This window comes from Microcaecilia unicolor, chromosome 6 (genome assembly GCF_901765095.1).
Source record: "Microcaecilia unicolor chromosome 6, aMicUni1.1, whole genome shotgun sequence".
Classification (NCBI taxonomy): Eukaryota; Metazoa; Chordata; class Amphibia; order Gymnophiona; family Siphonopidae; genus Microcaecilia; species Microcaecilia unicolor.
This window is the reverse complement of record NC_044036.1, coordinates 306,999,055-307,017,579: the sequence shown is the minus strand read 5'-3', so window position 1 is coordinate 307,017,579 and position 18,525 is coordinate 306,999,055. Positions and strand designations below refer to the sequence as shown.

The 18,525-nt window shown below is 39.8% G+C and overlaps 1 protein-coding gene across 2 annotated transcripts in view; it reads right to left on the bottom strand.

The window, feature by feature from the left end:
• Positions 1–18,525, bottom strand: part of STX8 (syntaxin 8) — a 287,100-nt gene that overhangs the window by 213,547 nt on the left and 55,028 nt on the right. For both annotated transcript variants that reach the window (XM_030208103.1, XM_030208102.1), the window contains exon 4: positions 15,317–15,427. In XM_030208103.1, coding sequence (XP_030063963.1) covers positions 15,317–15,427 — 111 coding nt within the window. The remainder of the gene's footprint in view (positions 1–15,316; positions 15,428–18,525) is intronic.

The following is an 18,525-nucleotide window of genomic DNA, read 5'->3' as shown; positions in this document are numbered from 1 at the left end:
ATTATTATTAGGTTTGGTTTTAATGAACGGCCATCCATTAAGATAAGATGAAAGGAAAAGGTGTAACTTCATGAATTAGAGGCAGTCATATTGGTAATAAAGAGCAAAGTTAAGAGTCAAGTATAAAGAAATTAGGGCCACTATTCAAACACACACTGTGGTTAGCAGCTAATAAATACATTTTGGCCATATAAGTCATCTGGAGTCAAATTTATGTAAACAAAAGGAGGACAAGAGATGTTCCAGGGCTGGGGCCTCAAGTTATCCTAAGAGTGGCAAAATTCTACCACTCTCTCTATAACTTTCCCAGATCCATTTTATATAGAATCTAATAAATAGAAATACAACAAAACAGAGAAAAGAAAATAAGATGATACTTTTTTTTTTATACTGGACGGTAACCCTTCTTCTTCAGATCAGAAATAAGCAAATGTTGACAAATATCAGAATATATAAGTGAAACACAAAAGCATTCCAATGACAGTCTCACAGAAAAAGGGAGGGGTGGGTTAGGTGAGAAACAGGGAGAGATGGATGGATGGTTGATTGATAAGAGGATGACAAAAATAGTAGAATTGTATGTTTTATAATGGGATAGAAAACCCAGATCTTTGTTAAGTCCTGTCTGGTGGGTGTCAACATATTTCATCATTTTGACTTCAAAGCTCTTACATTCCTGGATTGTCTTAACGTTTCCTTTTAGTATTCTCACCATAAGATCATTGATGCAGTGTTCTGGTTTTATAAAGTGCTATCCCACAGAGGTGATATCCTGGTTGGTACTGGAATGTTTAATATTATGTCTATGTAAACTGATGCTCGTCTTTAGCATCTGGCTTGTTTCTTCATTACAACACCCTTCTTTACACTTTTTGCACTGAATGATATATAACACATTTGAAGATGTACATGTCAAGGATCCCCTTATGCTGAATGTTTTTCTCATGTGAGTGACTGTGGGATCCTGTGAAATGTGTCGGCACAGGTTTGCAGCTTTGTATATTGCAGGGACGTGTGCCATTCTCCTTTTTTTTTTTTAAGCTTGTATTGGGACCTTGCTTTTCATTAATTTGTGTTTCAAATTAAGTGGCTGTCAGAAGGCCAACACTGGTGGAGCTGGGAATATCTCTACAGTAATTCATCCTCCTGGAGTAGTGGCTGTAGATTTTTTATGATTCGTCTCAATTTTTCCAGCTCTGGATTGTATATCACTATAAGGTCAATTCTCTCTGTGGCTTTCTTTTGTATATATCATTCAATGCAAAATGTGTGGCGCTTTTTTTGTAACAATTCTGGCAAAACCGGCTCCTGCGGCGTAGTTTTCATTTAGCTACAGATGGACCAAATGGTCTCTTAACTTGGACAGCCATTCTCATCAGACCCCTAATGCAGGCATTGTTACCGAAACATGGCCCATGTCAGGTCTTTTAATAAAGAACTCTTTGCTATCCCAGTTCCGGAGGGTCCTTGGTGCCTTTTGTTCTTCTGGAAATATATCAAGGCCATCAACATATGGGCCATACCAGTCATTAGATACAGTGCAGGAACTGTAAATGGAGTGCAGGAGTAGCCTAGTGGTTAGTGCAGCGGACTGTGATCCTGGGGAACTGGGTTCGATTCCCACTGTAGCTCCCTGTGACTGTGGGCAAGTCATTTAACCCTTCATTGCTCCAGGTACAAAATAAGTACCTGTATATATGTAAACCGCTTTGAATGTAGTTGCAAAATACCACAGAAAGGCAGTATATCAAGTCCCATTTCCCTTTCCCTAAATTGGACAATGGCAGCGCTAAAAGTTTAGATCAAATAACGCAAAAAATCATGAGCATCAACCATACTCTGCATCCCTGTGTGACGTTGACAGGCTTCACCTTTCTTGCAGCATAGATGCAAGAGGACTTCTGCAGGTGCTATAAGCAATGGAAGAAAAGAAATGAGGCCTAGCTGCCTATATCAGCAATAGTGAACTAAAACTAGTATAAATCATCAAGGTTTACTTCAGACCAAAGAAGCCAAGTACATCTACAGACAAGAACTAGTAAGAAATCAAAAATTTGGCACAACAAACCATTCCATGGACAATATATAAAAAACAATGGAGGGAAAGTCAATAAATCCAAAATGTGGCAATGGTTTAAGACAGGAATCCTGAAGAAAGCATAAGAACAAGTGCTTTCAACAAATGAAATAAAGGCTCAGATTGATAAACTATTCAATGACAAGTTCCACCTATGCAAAGAAGCCAAAGAGACTCTGGACCACCTAATCACTGGCTGCAAAAACATCGCTCAGACTGACTACAAAAGTAGCAGCCATGTTACTTTTGACAGATATTCCAGTGTATTCTTCTATAACTACAGACTTGCAGGATCACAAAATCAAAAGTATGATAAGAAAATAAATAAGCCAAAATTCTCTGGAACTTCAGAATACTGATTGACAAAAACACTTGCCACACAATATATCTGATATCACTGGGGCAGACTCAAGAAAAATGTCAGGAAGTATTTTTTCACGGAGAGAGTAGTGGATGCTTGGAATGCCCTCCCGCGGGAGGTGGTGGAAATGAAAACGGTAACAGAATTCAAGCACACGTGGGATAAACATAAAGGAATCCTGTTCAGAAGGAATGGATCCTAAGGAGCTTAGCCGAGATTGGGTGGCAGAGCCGGTGGCGGGAGGCGTGGATAGTGCTGGGCAGACTTATACGGTCTGTGCCAAAACCAGTGGTGGGAAGCGGGGCTGGTGGTTGGGAGGTGGAGATAGTGCTGGGCAGACTTACACGCTGTGCCCTGAAAAGGACAGGTACAAATCAAGGTAAGGTATACACAAAAAGTAGCACATATGAGTTTATCTTGTTGGGCAGACTGGATGGACCATGCAGGTCTTTTTCTGCCGTCATCTACTATGTTACTATGTTACTGTGGTTAAAAAGAAATACGTATGCATCATAGTAACATATAGTAACAAAGCAGATTATGGCAGATAAAGGCCTACATGGTCCATCAAGACTGCCCAATGAGGTGGCCAGAGTTGCACCCCTCCCCCACTCCATGCAAGTTACACTGTTTCATGATCAAATACTAGTATCACAAACAGGGCAGTCAGCAATTCACCACAATGCCAACCACATATAGGAAGTTATATTCGATGTAATCTTGGAAGAGTGGTTTTATAATTTTGGCTGCAGTATAGTCATATTCATTATCAATACCTGATTAAACCTAATCCAACAATGTTGCTAATTGACAACATTTTACTCCGTATCAGCCTTAAGATGTCTTCCCCTTCCCCTCTGGGATACACCCATAGCATATCTTATATGATATGATTAAAAAAAATATGCATACTTGATCTTGACCTCCTTGCCCCTTTTGCTATACAGACTATACAAATCTGCCCACCACTGGCTTTAATTCCCAACTACTGGAGTTGCCATCAAAGCCCACGCCATCATAAGATGTGACAATATCAGGAGACAAGAGAAGAACATGAATCATCAAGGTTTGAAAATTAAAGTTGAGTGACTTTGGTGAAAAAAAAACCCACATTTGTGGTCCTTGTAATAACCGGCACCCTTGGAGCAATATCAACAAGACCTGGAACATCTGAACATACTGGACATTGACAAAAATCTCCGTCAACTATGGAAAGCTACACTACTTGTAACGGCACACATTCTGCACATCTTTTATTCTCCTATGTTCTTGTGAAGGGCTTGATATTTAGAGTGCCAAACCCAGCCAAGAGCATCTGGCAAGCTGTGCAAAAGCACAGTAACAGCAACGATGATCCTTCTCCTCTCTCTTCTTTAGAAACTGGTTATACTTCAGGAATGCGCTGCCAGATTCGTTAACTCCAAAAGAACTGTCTTCATCTTTCTGAGGCGATATGATTTTTGAAGCACTGCTTGATTTTGTCAAGTTAAAAGATGCATTATAAATTCAAATTAGTTTTCTCTTGTACAAGAGAATGGTCATAATCGTCATACTATCTGCCATTTAAACAAACAGGTGCTCTCTCTCTCCCCTATTCTGTACTTAGCAAAGGCCTTGTGAAAATAAAGAACCCTGTGTAAAAGTGATGAAACAACAGGATTGATGGATAAATAACTTCACTGCCATCTGTAATTGCCTTCAGATTGTGCCACTTTTCTAACCCACAGACAATAATCCTCTATGTACTACTGCTTGCATTCTAATTAATGTTGACAAGGCTAAAAAGTAAACTTCTGCTACATTAAATAATAATTTAATTCTGCACTGTACATCCCGGGTGAAGTGCTCACTAGGAATAAAAATTAAAGGCATTAAATCTGCTGTATGATACTATAAACATGTTATACTGATTTTCAAAGCATGTAAGATCACTGAATGGTGACCAAATGTAAACTCTGATTAATTTCTCCAATACCTACCGACTGTTCTAGCAGACGGCGCAATATGTGATCACCCAAGCAAGAAAGCTAATGAAAGAAATGTCTTGTCTGAAAATCACTTCTGGAATTCCAGGCTGTCAGTCAGGGAACAGTAAATTAAGAACGTCAGCAAAGATTGTGTACCAACAAGAAAAACTTACTAGTTATCAGCAACACACAAGAAAACATAGCTCTTTAATCAAACTTATTTTCAGAGTCCAGCAGTGATCACTGATAAATGAATGGAAGAATTTCAACATGCCACAGGGTGCCAAAAATCTAACCATCTGTTCAATTGTTGGTAACTCACCTAATGCTAGAATATTGTGGATCTTTCTAGCATCGATGTTTATGTTTATTAAACTCTTGATATAGAACATAGAAACATGACAGCAGATAAAGGCCAAATGGCCCATCCAGTCTGCCCATCCTCTTTAACCTCTAACTCTTCCTTTTCCTTTTCCTAAGCGATCCCACATGCTTATCCCATGCCTTTTTAAATTGACACAGTCCTCGACTTCACAATCTCCACCGGGAGGCCATTCCACGCTTACACCACCCTTTCTGTGAAATAATACTTTCTAAATTACTCCTAAGCCTATTCCCTCTTAACTGAAAAAGGCTCACTTCCTGTACATTAATGCCCTTGAAATATTTAAACGTCTCTTATCATATTTCCTCTCTCACTCCTCTCTTCCAGCGTATACATGTTGAGGTTCATAAGTCTGTTCCTATATTTTTTGTGTTCAAGACCGCTTACTAATTTTGTAGCCGCCCTCTGGACCAACTCCATCCTGTTTATATCTTTTCGTAGGTGCGGTCTCCAGAACTGCATACAGTACTCTAAATGGGGCCTCACCAGAGACTTATACAATGGCACTATCGCCTCCTTTTTCCTGCTGGTCATCCCTCTTTTTATGCACCCAAGCATCCTTCTGGCTTTGACCGTCGCTTTTTCTACCTGTTTGGAAGCTTTAAGGTCATCAGACACAATCACCCCCAAGTCCCACTCTTCCTTCGTACAATGAAGCACTTCACCCCCTATACTGTACCATTTCCTCGGATTCTTGTGACCAAAGTGCATGACCCTGCATTTTTTAGCATTAAATCTTAGTTGCCAAATATCGGTCCATTCCTCCAGCTACACTAGGTCCTTCTTCATGTCATTCACACCCTTGCTGAGAACAGGTCATAGCGGTTTACAATAAAAAGATGTAAAATTCTTGGAAAAGAACGCCAAATAAAATAGGACAGAAAAGACCAATCATAAAACAACTTAAGAACCCACAATCCACTATCTTTAATTCACGTCCTGTTTATTGGAGCAGTGCATATCCACTGCTGTCAAGAAAAGGAGGAAACTGAGATGGATTTGTAATTAGTGGAGTATGAAAAGCTAACTCAAAGAAATATGCTTTTAGGAGGACTTTAAAATTAGGGAAGGATTGCTTAGACATCAAGGAGGTAAATTATCCCCCTAAAATAGAGCTAAAAAATAAAAGGCAGAATTGCGGGCAGACTCATAATGAGCGAGTCTTGGGGAAGGGAGAACCAAGTGGTGCGAGTCAAGAGAATGTAGTACATGCAATGGAGTATAGGGAACTGTAACAGAAGACAGGTAAGATGGAGAACCAAGATGTAAGACTTTTATGAGTAAGGAAGAGGACCTTGAACTAACACCTAAAGAGAACAGGTGAACAAAAAATTTCACAGCAGAATTATGAAGAGTTTAGATTTGACAAAGAAGGTAAGAAGAAATTCCACAACAGTGTTACAGTAGTCAATTCGAGAAATAACAAAGGTATGAATAAGAGTGTGAAGAGAGGAAACATCCAAAAACTGACTTATGGAATGGATTTGACACATTCAGTAAAACCCCTTTTTGATAATCTGTGATACATGTTGATCAAAAGCTAATTTTGAGTCGAAGATAACTCATTTCACTATCTCGGGGTTAACAGGAGAAAATTGAATATTGAAGAGATTAAGAGGTACAGACAGAGTGGAAAGTGAACCTGTGACCCAGCAGACTGTAGTGTTTGAAGGATTAGGAACCATTCTGTGCTGGACAAGCCGATCCAAAAGAAAATGCAAACAGGATTGCAATGAAGACAGATCAAAGGTAAAAGGCGAGACCAGATAAATTAGAAGAACATCAGCAGCATATATTAAAAAACTTAATATTCCATTCCGAATGAGAAGAGCCAAAGGACTAAGAAAAATATTGTACAATAGTGGGGACAAAACAGTCCAAAGATATAGTGGATAAAACTGATGAAGAAGCAGACACAGTGAAACACCTGTTTGAGAGATACGAAGAAAACCAGTCAAGAACAGAACCTGCCATCCCAATGGAAAGTAGATGAGTCCAGAGAAGAGAGTGATCTACTAGCTCAACAGCTGCCGAAAGGTCCAAAAATACATGGAGCACTGTTTGCCCAGCATCTAGGAAGGAATGCAACTCACTGTTTACTGCATTTAAAGAAAGAAAAAGATGTGATGTGAATGAGAGATTATTTTTGGAGAGGATAAAATATAAGAGAGACATTCATTCAAAAACCTCAAAAGTGTGAGCAATAAACTACTTAGGCACCAGCTAGCTTTAAACCAGTACTCTATGAGTTTCAGGATTTGCTCTTCCTGAATGAGCAATGTACTATGTACAGGGATTCTTTTCCTGCTGTTTATAAAATATATTAAAATTCATCAAATGATAAATCATTTCATTCACATGGTAATTTTAATGTAAAAGCATATATTAGTTAAGATGGTAATATTTAAACTCCACAGTCCTACAAGATAAACATACAGACACACCTAAAATATACACACAGAACTTGATTTTATGATACAGGCCTATAAAGGAAGTCCATAAAGAACTTCCAGTAATCCTATTTTATAAAGATAACATAAGCTCCTATGTGTCTTTAGCAAATAGACTCCCAGAACCATCCCAACAGTGTACAAATGCTGATGCACACATTTACACCTGCTCCAAAGTTGGTATAAATATGTGCACGTTTAGACGCCATGATTCCACATCGTGACAGCATAACGTACAACGGCATCTGGGTGCCCAGATTCTATTATAGAATACTAACATAGCCCGGTATCGGAATGCCTTACATTTACAAACTGCTCAGCGATCCTTCACAAAGAAAGTGTGAATCAGAATCAGTGTTTCATGCACAAATACTTCTAAGAATTCAGAGATTTTTCACAAAAACATTTTCAAGTACACTAGAGGGCGTCACAGGAAAATTTATCCAGTCCAAACGAAACAAGGGATTCCACAAGCCACTTCAAATCAATGCTCATTTTACAGAACATTCCCCTAAGATATTAGGGATTAAGCAGGAATGGTCTAGGGTACTCTACTGCAGATTCAGATATGCCTGAATATTCTGGAGACTGCTGAATGCACTCAGGACTCCTATCAAACTGACTTAAGCCAATTAAAACTACAGTCCTGGAAGCTGTGTAGATGGGAATCTGCTTATTTATTGTCACACTAGCACAGGAAGTAAGGGAGTCTCCAATTATGTTTTACAGAGAATATAAACTTCAGGCTAAAATTTATTTCTGGGACCAAACACCCCCTCCCCCCCCCCCCCCCCCAACCCCAGTACTTCCTTTCAATTCTGTTGTGTCATCTCTTTCCTACACTACGGATGTTGGAAAGAAATTATACATAAGGAGACTAGACTGACTACCTACCTTTCTGGGAACACAAAAATGTTCCAAACATTTAAAAGAACAGGATCAAATTTATCATGGGAACCAAAACAGTGAAAACACATCAACTTCAAAAATGGGACAGATAGGATTGGAGGGTTCAGAGAAATAAGCTATGCAAGTGGTTCCCCAAACCTGGTCCTGGAGGCATTCCAGCCAGTCAAGTTTTTAGGATATTCACAATGAATATTCATGAGAGATATTTGCATGCACTACCTCCACTGCTGGTCTTGCGCAAGAGACTCCTGATGTAGGCCTAATGGCCGAAACACGACGTTGTGTCAAGTCTTCATACTCCAAATAAACTCTTTTATTAAGGAACATCTTCCTGTCTTTGGTATCCTTGGTTGCTCTCCCACTGTCTTTGTACTGTTATATTTATCGTGGGGAATTTTGAGTTCTCCGCCTGCCAGCGGATTTCTTTTCACGACTGCACCTTCAAGAGCATATAAACTGGAGTTGGTCCAGAGGTTATCTACCTACATGATCAATGGTCTTTGTCATGAAGCATAAGACAGCAGATTAACTAAATATGTATACTTTCTAGGAAAGGCAAGAGGGAACTAGATAGAGACAGTTAAATACCTCCAAAATATGTATGCACACAAATTGGGCCTCCTTCAACAGGATGAGGGTGAAAGAGGGCATACCCAGGAGTAATCTAGGGAAATATTTCTTTACAGAAAGAGAAGTGGATGCTTGATACAGCAACCCATGGAGGTAGTAGAGATGAGGACAATACATGAATTTGAGACATGCGAAAAGAACAGTTTTTTTCAGAGGACGGGACCACAGACCTTAGTAGTTCGTATGAAGAGGCAAACTGGATAGGCCATATGGTCTGTTATCTGTCATCTTTTCAGTTTCTAGGTTTAATTGCAAGCAAATGTTATAGTGCTGTCATTTTCCCAAATGTACAATATGCTTCCCATCAATAAACTTATACTTGGGTCCGATCTTAGACTCTGCTGAGACACATTATTCCTATTGCCTTCAAAAGCTAGTCAAAAAATGTATTAAGCTAGTCCACTAAAAAAAAGTATAGATGCTAATTTTCAAACTCCCAAATTCTATAAATAGTGCCTTAAGTTGTGCGTGCTAATTTGGTCACATGGCCAAATTACTCACACACAAGCCAATCAGTGCCGATCACTGGTTCTGATAATTGTTCTGTCTGTTTACCTGTCTTATCTAGATTGTAAACTCTTTGAGCAGGGACTGTCTTTTTGTGTATGGTGTACAGCGCTGCGTATGCCTTGTAGCACTACAGAAATAAGTAGTAGTAGTACTTAACCAATTGGTGGCACTAATTGGCTTTAATTAGAATTTACACACACAACTTTCTAGGTGTATTCTATAACGTGGTGCGTGTAAATTCTAATGCGTGTAGTCAAAAAGGAGATGTGGTCATAGGCATGAAATGGGTGGGTCGTGGATATTTCCAAAAAAAAAAACAAAAAAACAAAGAACTATGAACACTATTATGGAAATCACTCAATCTGCACCTAGTTAGGCGCACGTAGCAGGATGCACCTAAATTTTAGTCGTAAGAACGGCTGCTAAACATATTCTATAAACTATGCTTAACTTTAGGCGTAGTTTATGGAATCGTACTAAGCGTCTGGTTTTTCAGCACCGATTTTTAAGGCGCCATTTATAGAATTTGGCCCAGACTTATAATGTGACATAGAATTAGGGGGAGATGGAGAGGATGGGAGACAAAGAAAATGAATGGAAGGGTTGGAGGTAAAAATGGAGTGGAGGGGTTGGCGTCACAGCTGAAAGATGTAAGAAAAGCTAGATAAGTGAAAAGTGATGGTAATGAAGGAAAAATAGACATAAGCTAAGAAGAGAAATATGGGAAAAATCAAGAAAGGAAAGGAGAAGCCTGAGACTCACTTCCACAAGCTGTGTGCACAATAATAGTATGCCCACACTATTTCCTCCTCCATGCAAAATAATTAGAGCACTGCTTCACGTCATCCTCACCCTGCTATATGCCTGAAAGTAATCATTATATTGTTTTTAGTGTAGAACAGTTACCTACTTCTTTGTGTGCGTAATGGTTTGTTTCTACACTCATTAGGCAATGAAGCAAACAAACAAAAAGAATTGTTCATGGAGACAAGGATTGAGTCACCTGCTGACACAAAGGATCAAATCATAATAGCACAAGATGCCTCAATATTAGATAAACCACCAGGCTAAAGAAAGCAGGGTATAAAAATAAACACAGATCTTTCACTGAAGCATTACGCTGGACCTGGCAATTCTGTTATATGAGAGCACAGTGTGTTTCTATTTGTACTGACTTACCTAACAGTATCAAGGAGGGAAAAAAGAATTATCCTTTTATGTTTTAATTTTGTTTAGTTCATTTGTTTTCACTTAATTAGACTACAGACACTGTATCGTGAACTTGGTGGGGAGGGGGGAGACAGGATTAGTTTTCTACTAGCACGCAATGTTGAATGTACAGAATGATCAACGGATAAATTAAACTGAAGGAAAATTAGAACACAATGTACACAAATCCCCCAAAATAACAAGGAATAATGCAGATCATCAAAACAACTGATGTACTTCGGGAAGCTCTACTTAGCATTTCAGTTATTCACTTATTACTGGTACGTTAGCTATACATATTCTCACCTCCCTGGTACAGAGCTACAATAAAAACTTGTATTACTGATATTACCAAATTCATATTATTGTCCCACAAGTGGGTGCTCAGGTAATTCAGACAGCAATAGATAATTCCAACAGTTATAGACATAGATTATTTCATGGTTAAACAATAACGTTTGATTCAAAGATGGTAGAGCTGGATAATAGTGTTAATCTTATAAAGTTTCAGGATTTATTCTGTCTAGGCTGTAAATTTATCATCCAGTATTTCTATTTGAGGCAGATGGTATAAACGTACATCATCATATTTATTAAATTCATAACCATGACTGAATTATAAACATATACAAAAATCAATATTCTAATCTATCACAAATATACTCACACTATATAACAACATCACAGACTGGAAAAAAATGGAAAAACCATAATTTGAGGAATAACTAAAAGAAACTATGTACTGTATTTAAGTGAAAGGTGACTGTGAATGTCATGTCTTTAAATAAATTGTCTAGAGGCTCCAGAGCAGAATTTCCCAAACTGGGGGTCAGGACCCCAAATGGGGTCACAAGACCTGTATGGGCTCTCCATAGCTACATCATTATTCTGCATCTCTAGAAAGGACACATAATTTTATTTCGCTGTAATGATGGGGGCACGACCAGAAAAAGAGATATCCAAGATGGCGACACAGTAAAACGTGGCTCAGCGTTCCTGTCTTGCACTCTTATTTCCTCACTACTTCGTTGGTGAATTTCACATACCTTATGCCAAAAACAAGGGGGGAAACTCAGGCTGCTGCCCATCAGGGCGTGGTGCCTCCTCTGACTCAGACAAAGATAACCAGATTTGTCCAGTCTCAGCAAGTGGGTGAACCGAATGTACTGGGCTTGGGGAGGATCTCGATCTTTGGGAGCGAAGTTTCACTCAGCTCTTCTGGCCTAGAGTTCCCTCCGAATCAGCATGGAATGTCAGAGGATACAGTGCAATTGGATAGGGAAGTAGTGTTGCTCGCTGCAGCTCGGGGCAACTCTCCTTTGACAGTTTCCTCGCGTCTGGATTACCATCGCAAACAGGAATTGTTTCAACCCCAGTTCTCAGAGGGGTAGAACAGGCTCAAGAGGTGAGACTGCGAATATCCATTAAACCTCTTGTTAGACCTTCTGAAATTACACTAGAGGTAATTTGGTCTGCACTAGAAGCTCACTACAATGTCTGCTCAGGAATTTTGCCAACTGTTCAGCGGAATTCTAGCTGATTGCAGAAATTAGAGGAGAAGCATACAGTCTCCAATAACAAAACACAAGATTTAGGAAATCAAGTTCAGCACATTATACAAAAACATGTTGCTCTTTCTCAGGGCAAGATGATATATCAAAACATGGAGGATTTTGACAATTTTACCAGGCATTTGAACTTGAGAATAATGAACTTTCCCCCAGAAGTTGACTGTAACAGCCAAAGACCTATTTTATAGGTTTTTGAAGGAGCTTTTTCAATATGCTGACTCTGCTCTCCCCCCTCTGCGTAGGAATTGTTACATTCCTGGAATGGAGCAGAAGCAATCAGCCACCACAACTGCTGATGTCTCTTCAGACAGCTTAAATTTAACAGAAATTCCTGAGAGCCCTATAGATGAATTAATATCTAATAGTTTCCTTTGTAGTTTAACAAGACAAGGATATTGTATTTCATTTTTTTTCCGCAAACGTAAGTGCAGTTTCCTAGGAGAGAGGATTTCTATCTTCCCTGATGCTTCAAGATGGACAAAGAATAGGAAGAAGAAGTTTCTCTAACTACATCCACAAGTTCTTACTTTAGGTGTAGTTTCAGTTGAGGTATCCTTGCAAATGCGCTTTCATTAGGAAACAATTCATATGTTTTTTTACGATCCATCACAGTTACAATTTATTCTGGAAGGTAAAGGAATAGTGAAGACTAACGAATAACTTTCTCCTCTATTGGTAATATCTCTGGACTTTAACTGTTAATTACCACTATTTTGTTTTCAATTTTCCTGAAACTATCCTGTTCTAGTAATAGGCTTCGATCTCTCTATATGAGGGCTAATTAGTTGAATTAATATACATTTTCCTGATTTTTTAATAACATTGTTTAAATCCTCTTTTGGGTAATTCTACTGCAATTCCCGTTCAATGATTTATTTTATTGTATATATAAAGTATTAAAAAAATACAATAAAATAAAATAAAAGTGATAAATCACTGCTCAACAGGTGAATGTTTTCCTTGGACACTGAGGTTTCACCAGTATCTCCACACCAGCTGAGTGAAATTCAGACTTCCAACCAGCCTATCATACAGAATGATCTAAATACACAAATGACATATGCTTGGACTGTAGCCTTTCATAAATATTAATTTTGAACATGCTGATGATGTAGCCTGAATATAAATATCAAACAATTAACATACGCTAAAATCAGTAAAATTATCTGAAGGATCCTTTAAGAGTCAGAAAGTGTATATGGCACAACTGGTACTGATATAGCAACACACACCTCATCTGCGCTATAACAGTTTGTTGTGCATCCAAACAATAAGCACAGAAAACCAAGAATCAAAAACTAGACGTAATGAGTCTAAAAGATATTCTCCCACTGGGCCTATAATGTGGGAGTGGTATTCATTTCTCAGAATTCATTCTACAGATATCTGCACTTGGCCTTCTGGGGTAATTCTATTTATTTATTTATAACATTTATACCCCGCATTTTCCCACCCATCGGTAGGCTCAATGTGGCTAACATCAGTCCGCATAGGCAATCGTCAATCCGGTAAACAAACAAAGTATAGTAAGGTGAATAGGAAGGATAGTAATTACAAGGGACGAGGGAAAAGAGGGGAAGGGTAATAGAGTCCATGAGGTCCATAAATTAGTCATGTTCCATGAATTATGGATTTAAGACGGGTCCATTACTGTAAGCCTTTCCAAATAAGCTGGTCTTAAGAGATTTTCTGAAGTTCAGATGATCATGAATGATCTTCACAGATTTAGGTAATGCATTCTATAGTTGAGTGCTAATAAAGGAAAAGGTGGAAGCGCAAGTGGATTTATATTTGAGACCATTACAGGTAGGATGATGGAGGTTTAAATATGAACGAGATGATCTTTAAGAATTCCTAGATGGCAGAATGATAAGGGTATCCATGTAACCTGGGGCTTCACCATAAAGAATTTTATGGACCAGGGTACAAATTTTAAAAGTGATTCGTTCTTTACTGGAAGCCAGTGTAGTTTCTCACAAAGGAGTCTAGAACTGTCGAATTCTATAAAGTGGGTGCTTACATATATGCACCAAATATAAACAAACAATTAGAATACTAGCATCTACGTACCTATGTGCACACATATGCATGTAAATGCCAAAAATCCACTTAAGCACTATTCTGTAAACACATGCATATCATACATAGCACGTACTTTACAGATGGGTACACACGGAGGCAGGGTCTGGATTGGACTCACACTTACATATTATAGAACAGTGTAAGTTTCGCTCATATATCCAGCATTTAGGTGTAAGCTCTATGGTTGGTGTAAGTACTCAGGCCTAATTACAGGCACCTATTTTCATTTATAGAAAAGGTGCTGCATAGGCATACGTTACAGAATTACCCCCTTAGCACGGTCTAAATAAAACTTGTTAATGCTGGGTAAAGTTAACTCACATAAGAGCTTAATTTGCATAAAACCTGTTAGCGCCAAAAAACAGTGGATTAGTACATGGAAACATCTTTGAAGACACTGTAAAATGGCAGCAGGAATTGTAAGTAAAGAGATAGTGACAGAGAGGGAGTCAAGGGTTCTGGAATTTATTTTGATAATGGCACAGATAGAATACTGTCCTAAGGGGTTCTTTTACCAAGGTGCGCCAAAACAATGGCCTGTACTGTTGTAGACACGTGTATTGACCGCGCAAAAGTTCATTTTTCAGTGCACCTGCAAAAAAGGCCTTTTTTTTGGCCAAAAGTGGACGTGCAGCAAAATAAAAATTGGCGTGTCCATTTTGGGCCTGAGACCTTACTGCCACCCACTAACTTAGCGGTAAGGTCTCACGAATTGACCGAGCAGTAATCGTCTGCATGTGTAATATGCCGATTACTGCCCAGTTAGCGCCGTGTGCCAGAAAATAAAATATATTTTTCGGCGCGCGTAGTGGGCGCACATAAAAAATGAAATTACCGCCCGGGTCATGTGGTAGCCGGGCAGTAGTTCTGAATTGGCGTGCGTTGTGCGCACATAGGTTCCCACGCAACTTAGTAAAAGGGCCCCTAACTTATCTGGCTAGCTGACTAAATACAGTCACTACCCGGACAAGTTCTAGTGCTGACTACCTTATCTATATATTCGTCACCTACTACTATGTAGATAGTGGCACTGATTAACCAATTTTTTGATTGGAACAGTTAGCATTTAAAAAACATAGTGGCTGAATGTCAACCTGATTGATATTAAAAGGATTCAAATGAACAAATCTGACATTTTAAAAACAGGCAATATAAGTTTACATACCTTATCACATCAGGCTCTGTGACTTCATTTTTATAAGCTGCCTGAAGCTGCCTCTCTCTAGTCAGAAGATCATCCACTAAGTTTTGCCTCCGGTCTCCCTCAAGCTGTGTTCTGACAGCATGAGTTAAGGCACAATAGAGAAATAAGAATTTCACACGTTCCATATTGGCTCAATTAAAAGTCTACTCTAAATATAGAATCTCCTTATATTCCAGCCAATATGGTGCTATCCAATTGCTTCCATCAGGAGCTGGACTCAGTCTCAGAGGTTTTCTTTGACTCAATGGGTTCCACCAGACACTTTAGCAGGATGGACATCTCTGGTTACAATTATAAAGCGAGATAAGAATTTTGATATGATCAATTTCACAAAATATGTATCTTATAATCAGGCAAGTAACAGTAAACAACAATATAAAATCATATGAGAAAAATTAAAAGAAATTTTTAATTTTGAAATATTGATTGGTTTAATCTTGGGATATCAGTAGCTCACTTGTTGGAAAACTATTTGTTCGAAAGCAACTGAACTGGTAATAGCCCTTCCCAAGCGATGTCATATTCTTCTGTGATGGAGACAAATTTGGGTTGAGCTTCGTAGGTTGGGATGGGAGGTTTTGTGTAAAGTTTAGCACACATCCCCCGTTTTCGGGGACTGAACCTGAATTTGCATGCTTAGCCCAGACTGGTCACCATCAGAACTCAACAGCCCTCAATTCCACCTTTCACTATTGCAAGCATCCAGCGTATTCGCCTTCCATCTGTGGCAGCACGTTTCGTGTACAGCGCTGTGTATGTCTAGTAGCACTATAGAAATGATAAAACACAGTAGTAATAGCATGAAAAAACTGCAGCGGTGGCACCACATGAGTCAAGTTCTTCATGCAGCAAGAGATGAAGGAGGAACGGCCACCAGTGAAAGGATGATGATGTAAGTAGAAGCAGCTATAGGGGCCCCAGCCCGGTCAACCACGGGAACAGCAGGATCCAACCTCAACTCGTGGTGGCAGGGAGGCAGCAGGAGCAAGTCAAAAGTGGCAGCAGTGGGTAAGCAGGAGGAGAAGACCTCAATTCAGCCACCAGCAGAAACTGCAAGACTGGCCCAACTCTCCCCCAAACAGCAATACCTAGCTTCCCTAGCTTGTAACCAAAGAAAACTCACTTTTTTAAGCTGCGTTACTCAATGGTTTGGGGGGTTTGTTTTGGCCCTTTTTCCTCCAGCTCAGACATTCAGCTGCAATTATGCAGGGATTCTTCCCCTAATTTAATAGACCCAGCTTCTCACTGTTCGCAGTCTAGTCATTGCAACAACAATCCTGGGAGCCAGGTACTAGTGGTTTTTCTGGAACCTTGCGATCATGGACTCTAAATTCAGCCACCAGGTATCACTGTTAAAAAGAAACATGACTCCTTCCCCTGCCTCTATCTACAGTCCCAACCAATCCGGGATGCAGAAGGCTCAATTCAAGAATCAAACTGGGATCTTTCTGTATGGCAGTGCCCAGCTGCTGAGACAGCTATTCTATGTTTTACAATACCAAAATATTTATCCAAAGGAAGAGAATAGTGATCTTTAACCATAATCACCCTGAACCTTTGACATTAAACAATAAGATGCATCTGTTACTACTGTAAGCTGTTTTTATGGTCTCATAAAGGACTTTAAAATTATAAAATATACATATATATTTTGTATAAGGTTAATAGTTTTCATTATAAACACTGTTGTTAGTTAGTATTTCTCATAGAAACATACTGTATAGTAATATTATTGAGACCATATTTATAAATACTGATCAAGAGGAAAAGCAATTACTAACAAACTTGCACCGTGTGAAGCCACAGGTTCAGAGCTGTATTGACACTGAAAAGTCACTATTCTAGTACGTCTCAACCCAGTCTTTGGGGCACATCTAGCCAGTCAGGTTTTCAGTATATCCACACTGAATATGCATGAGATAGTTCTGTATACCAAAGAGGAAGGGCATACAAATCTCTCTCATGCATATTCAGTGTGGATATCCTGAAAACGCAACTGGCTGGGTGTGTCCCAAAGACAAGTATGAGAAGCACTGCACTAATCCTTGGTGAAGGATCAATAGTTTTCAATTATGGGCAAAATAATACTACAGGCCATGAAAAATGCAATTAGACATAATCCCACGGATTCTATATATCGCACCTAGCGTTCTGCGCTGAAATCCAAGCGTATTCTATAACAACGCATTTGAAAGTGGTTCGACCCTCTTTTCCTGATTCAGTACCTCTCCAGGTCTGGAGTACCGTAGGGAGCCCGTTCGTTATAGAAAGGCAAGTCGGGTCTGCATGTTGCCGTCGTGTTCGTGATCCAACCGCCGGCAAGCCGCGGCCGCCTCTTCCCCGTTGTTCATCTTTTTCTGTGGAGAATCTGCTGCCCTGACCCAAGCAAGCTTCTGGCCATTACATCAGAGTTGTTCTCCCCGCCTACACCACCGGCCGCTCAGCTGTATGGCTCTTCCTCTTCTGCCAATCTGGTGGAGCAGAGACGGTTGTCCCTGGTCTGGAGGGCCTCGTCGGTTGAGACTATGGAGGAGGAACGTTTGAACCTGCACCACTATGGATCCCTCTCCGTAGCACCTGGATCGTCGGTTGCAGTACAGCCCCTCCTATCTAGCCTACGATCCTTCAAAGCTAAACAAGCAGCAGCCACTTCGCCAACACGAACAACTGGGTCTTCGTTTCAACTTCCCTACAGTGGAACTAGCATACCCTTCCCGTTGCGGTCCAGGGTCCCGGAGTGCGCGGGCAAGCTGCGGTCCCTATACCTCTGCAGTGGTATTGTCGGGCTCGTTGACATCCTGGGCCCCGCCGGCATTGTCCGCCTCCAGCTGCTGTCGTCTGCCTCTGGTGATCACTACCACTCTCCTGGCCGCATACTACTGTTTCTTCTGCGCTTCCTGGGTATTGCTATAGTTTCCCAATTGTGGATCACCTTGCCAAGAACTGTTCGAGCCACTCTGGTCCATCTCAGCATCTGGATTTCCACTGTCCATCTTAGTCTTTCTTCCCTTTTCCTTTTGACCCTGTTCTTTCTCCCTTATCTAATGTAACTGTAATTGATTCATCTGTGCATTGTAAGCCACTTTCAGTCTGCTTCATGTGGGAAAAAGTGGGGTATAAATGTTCATAAATAAATAAATAAAATAACTTAATTGGCTTAACAAGCTAAT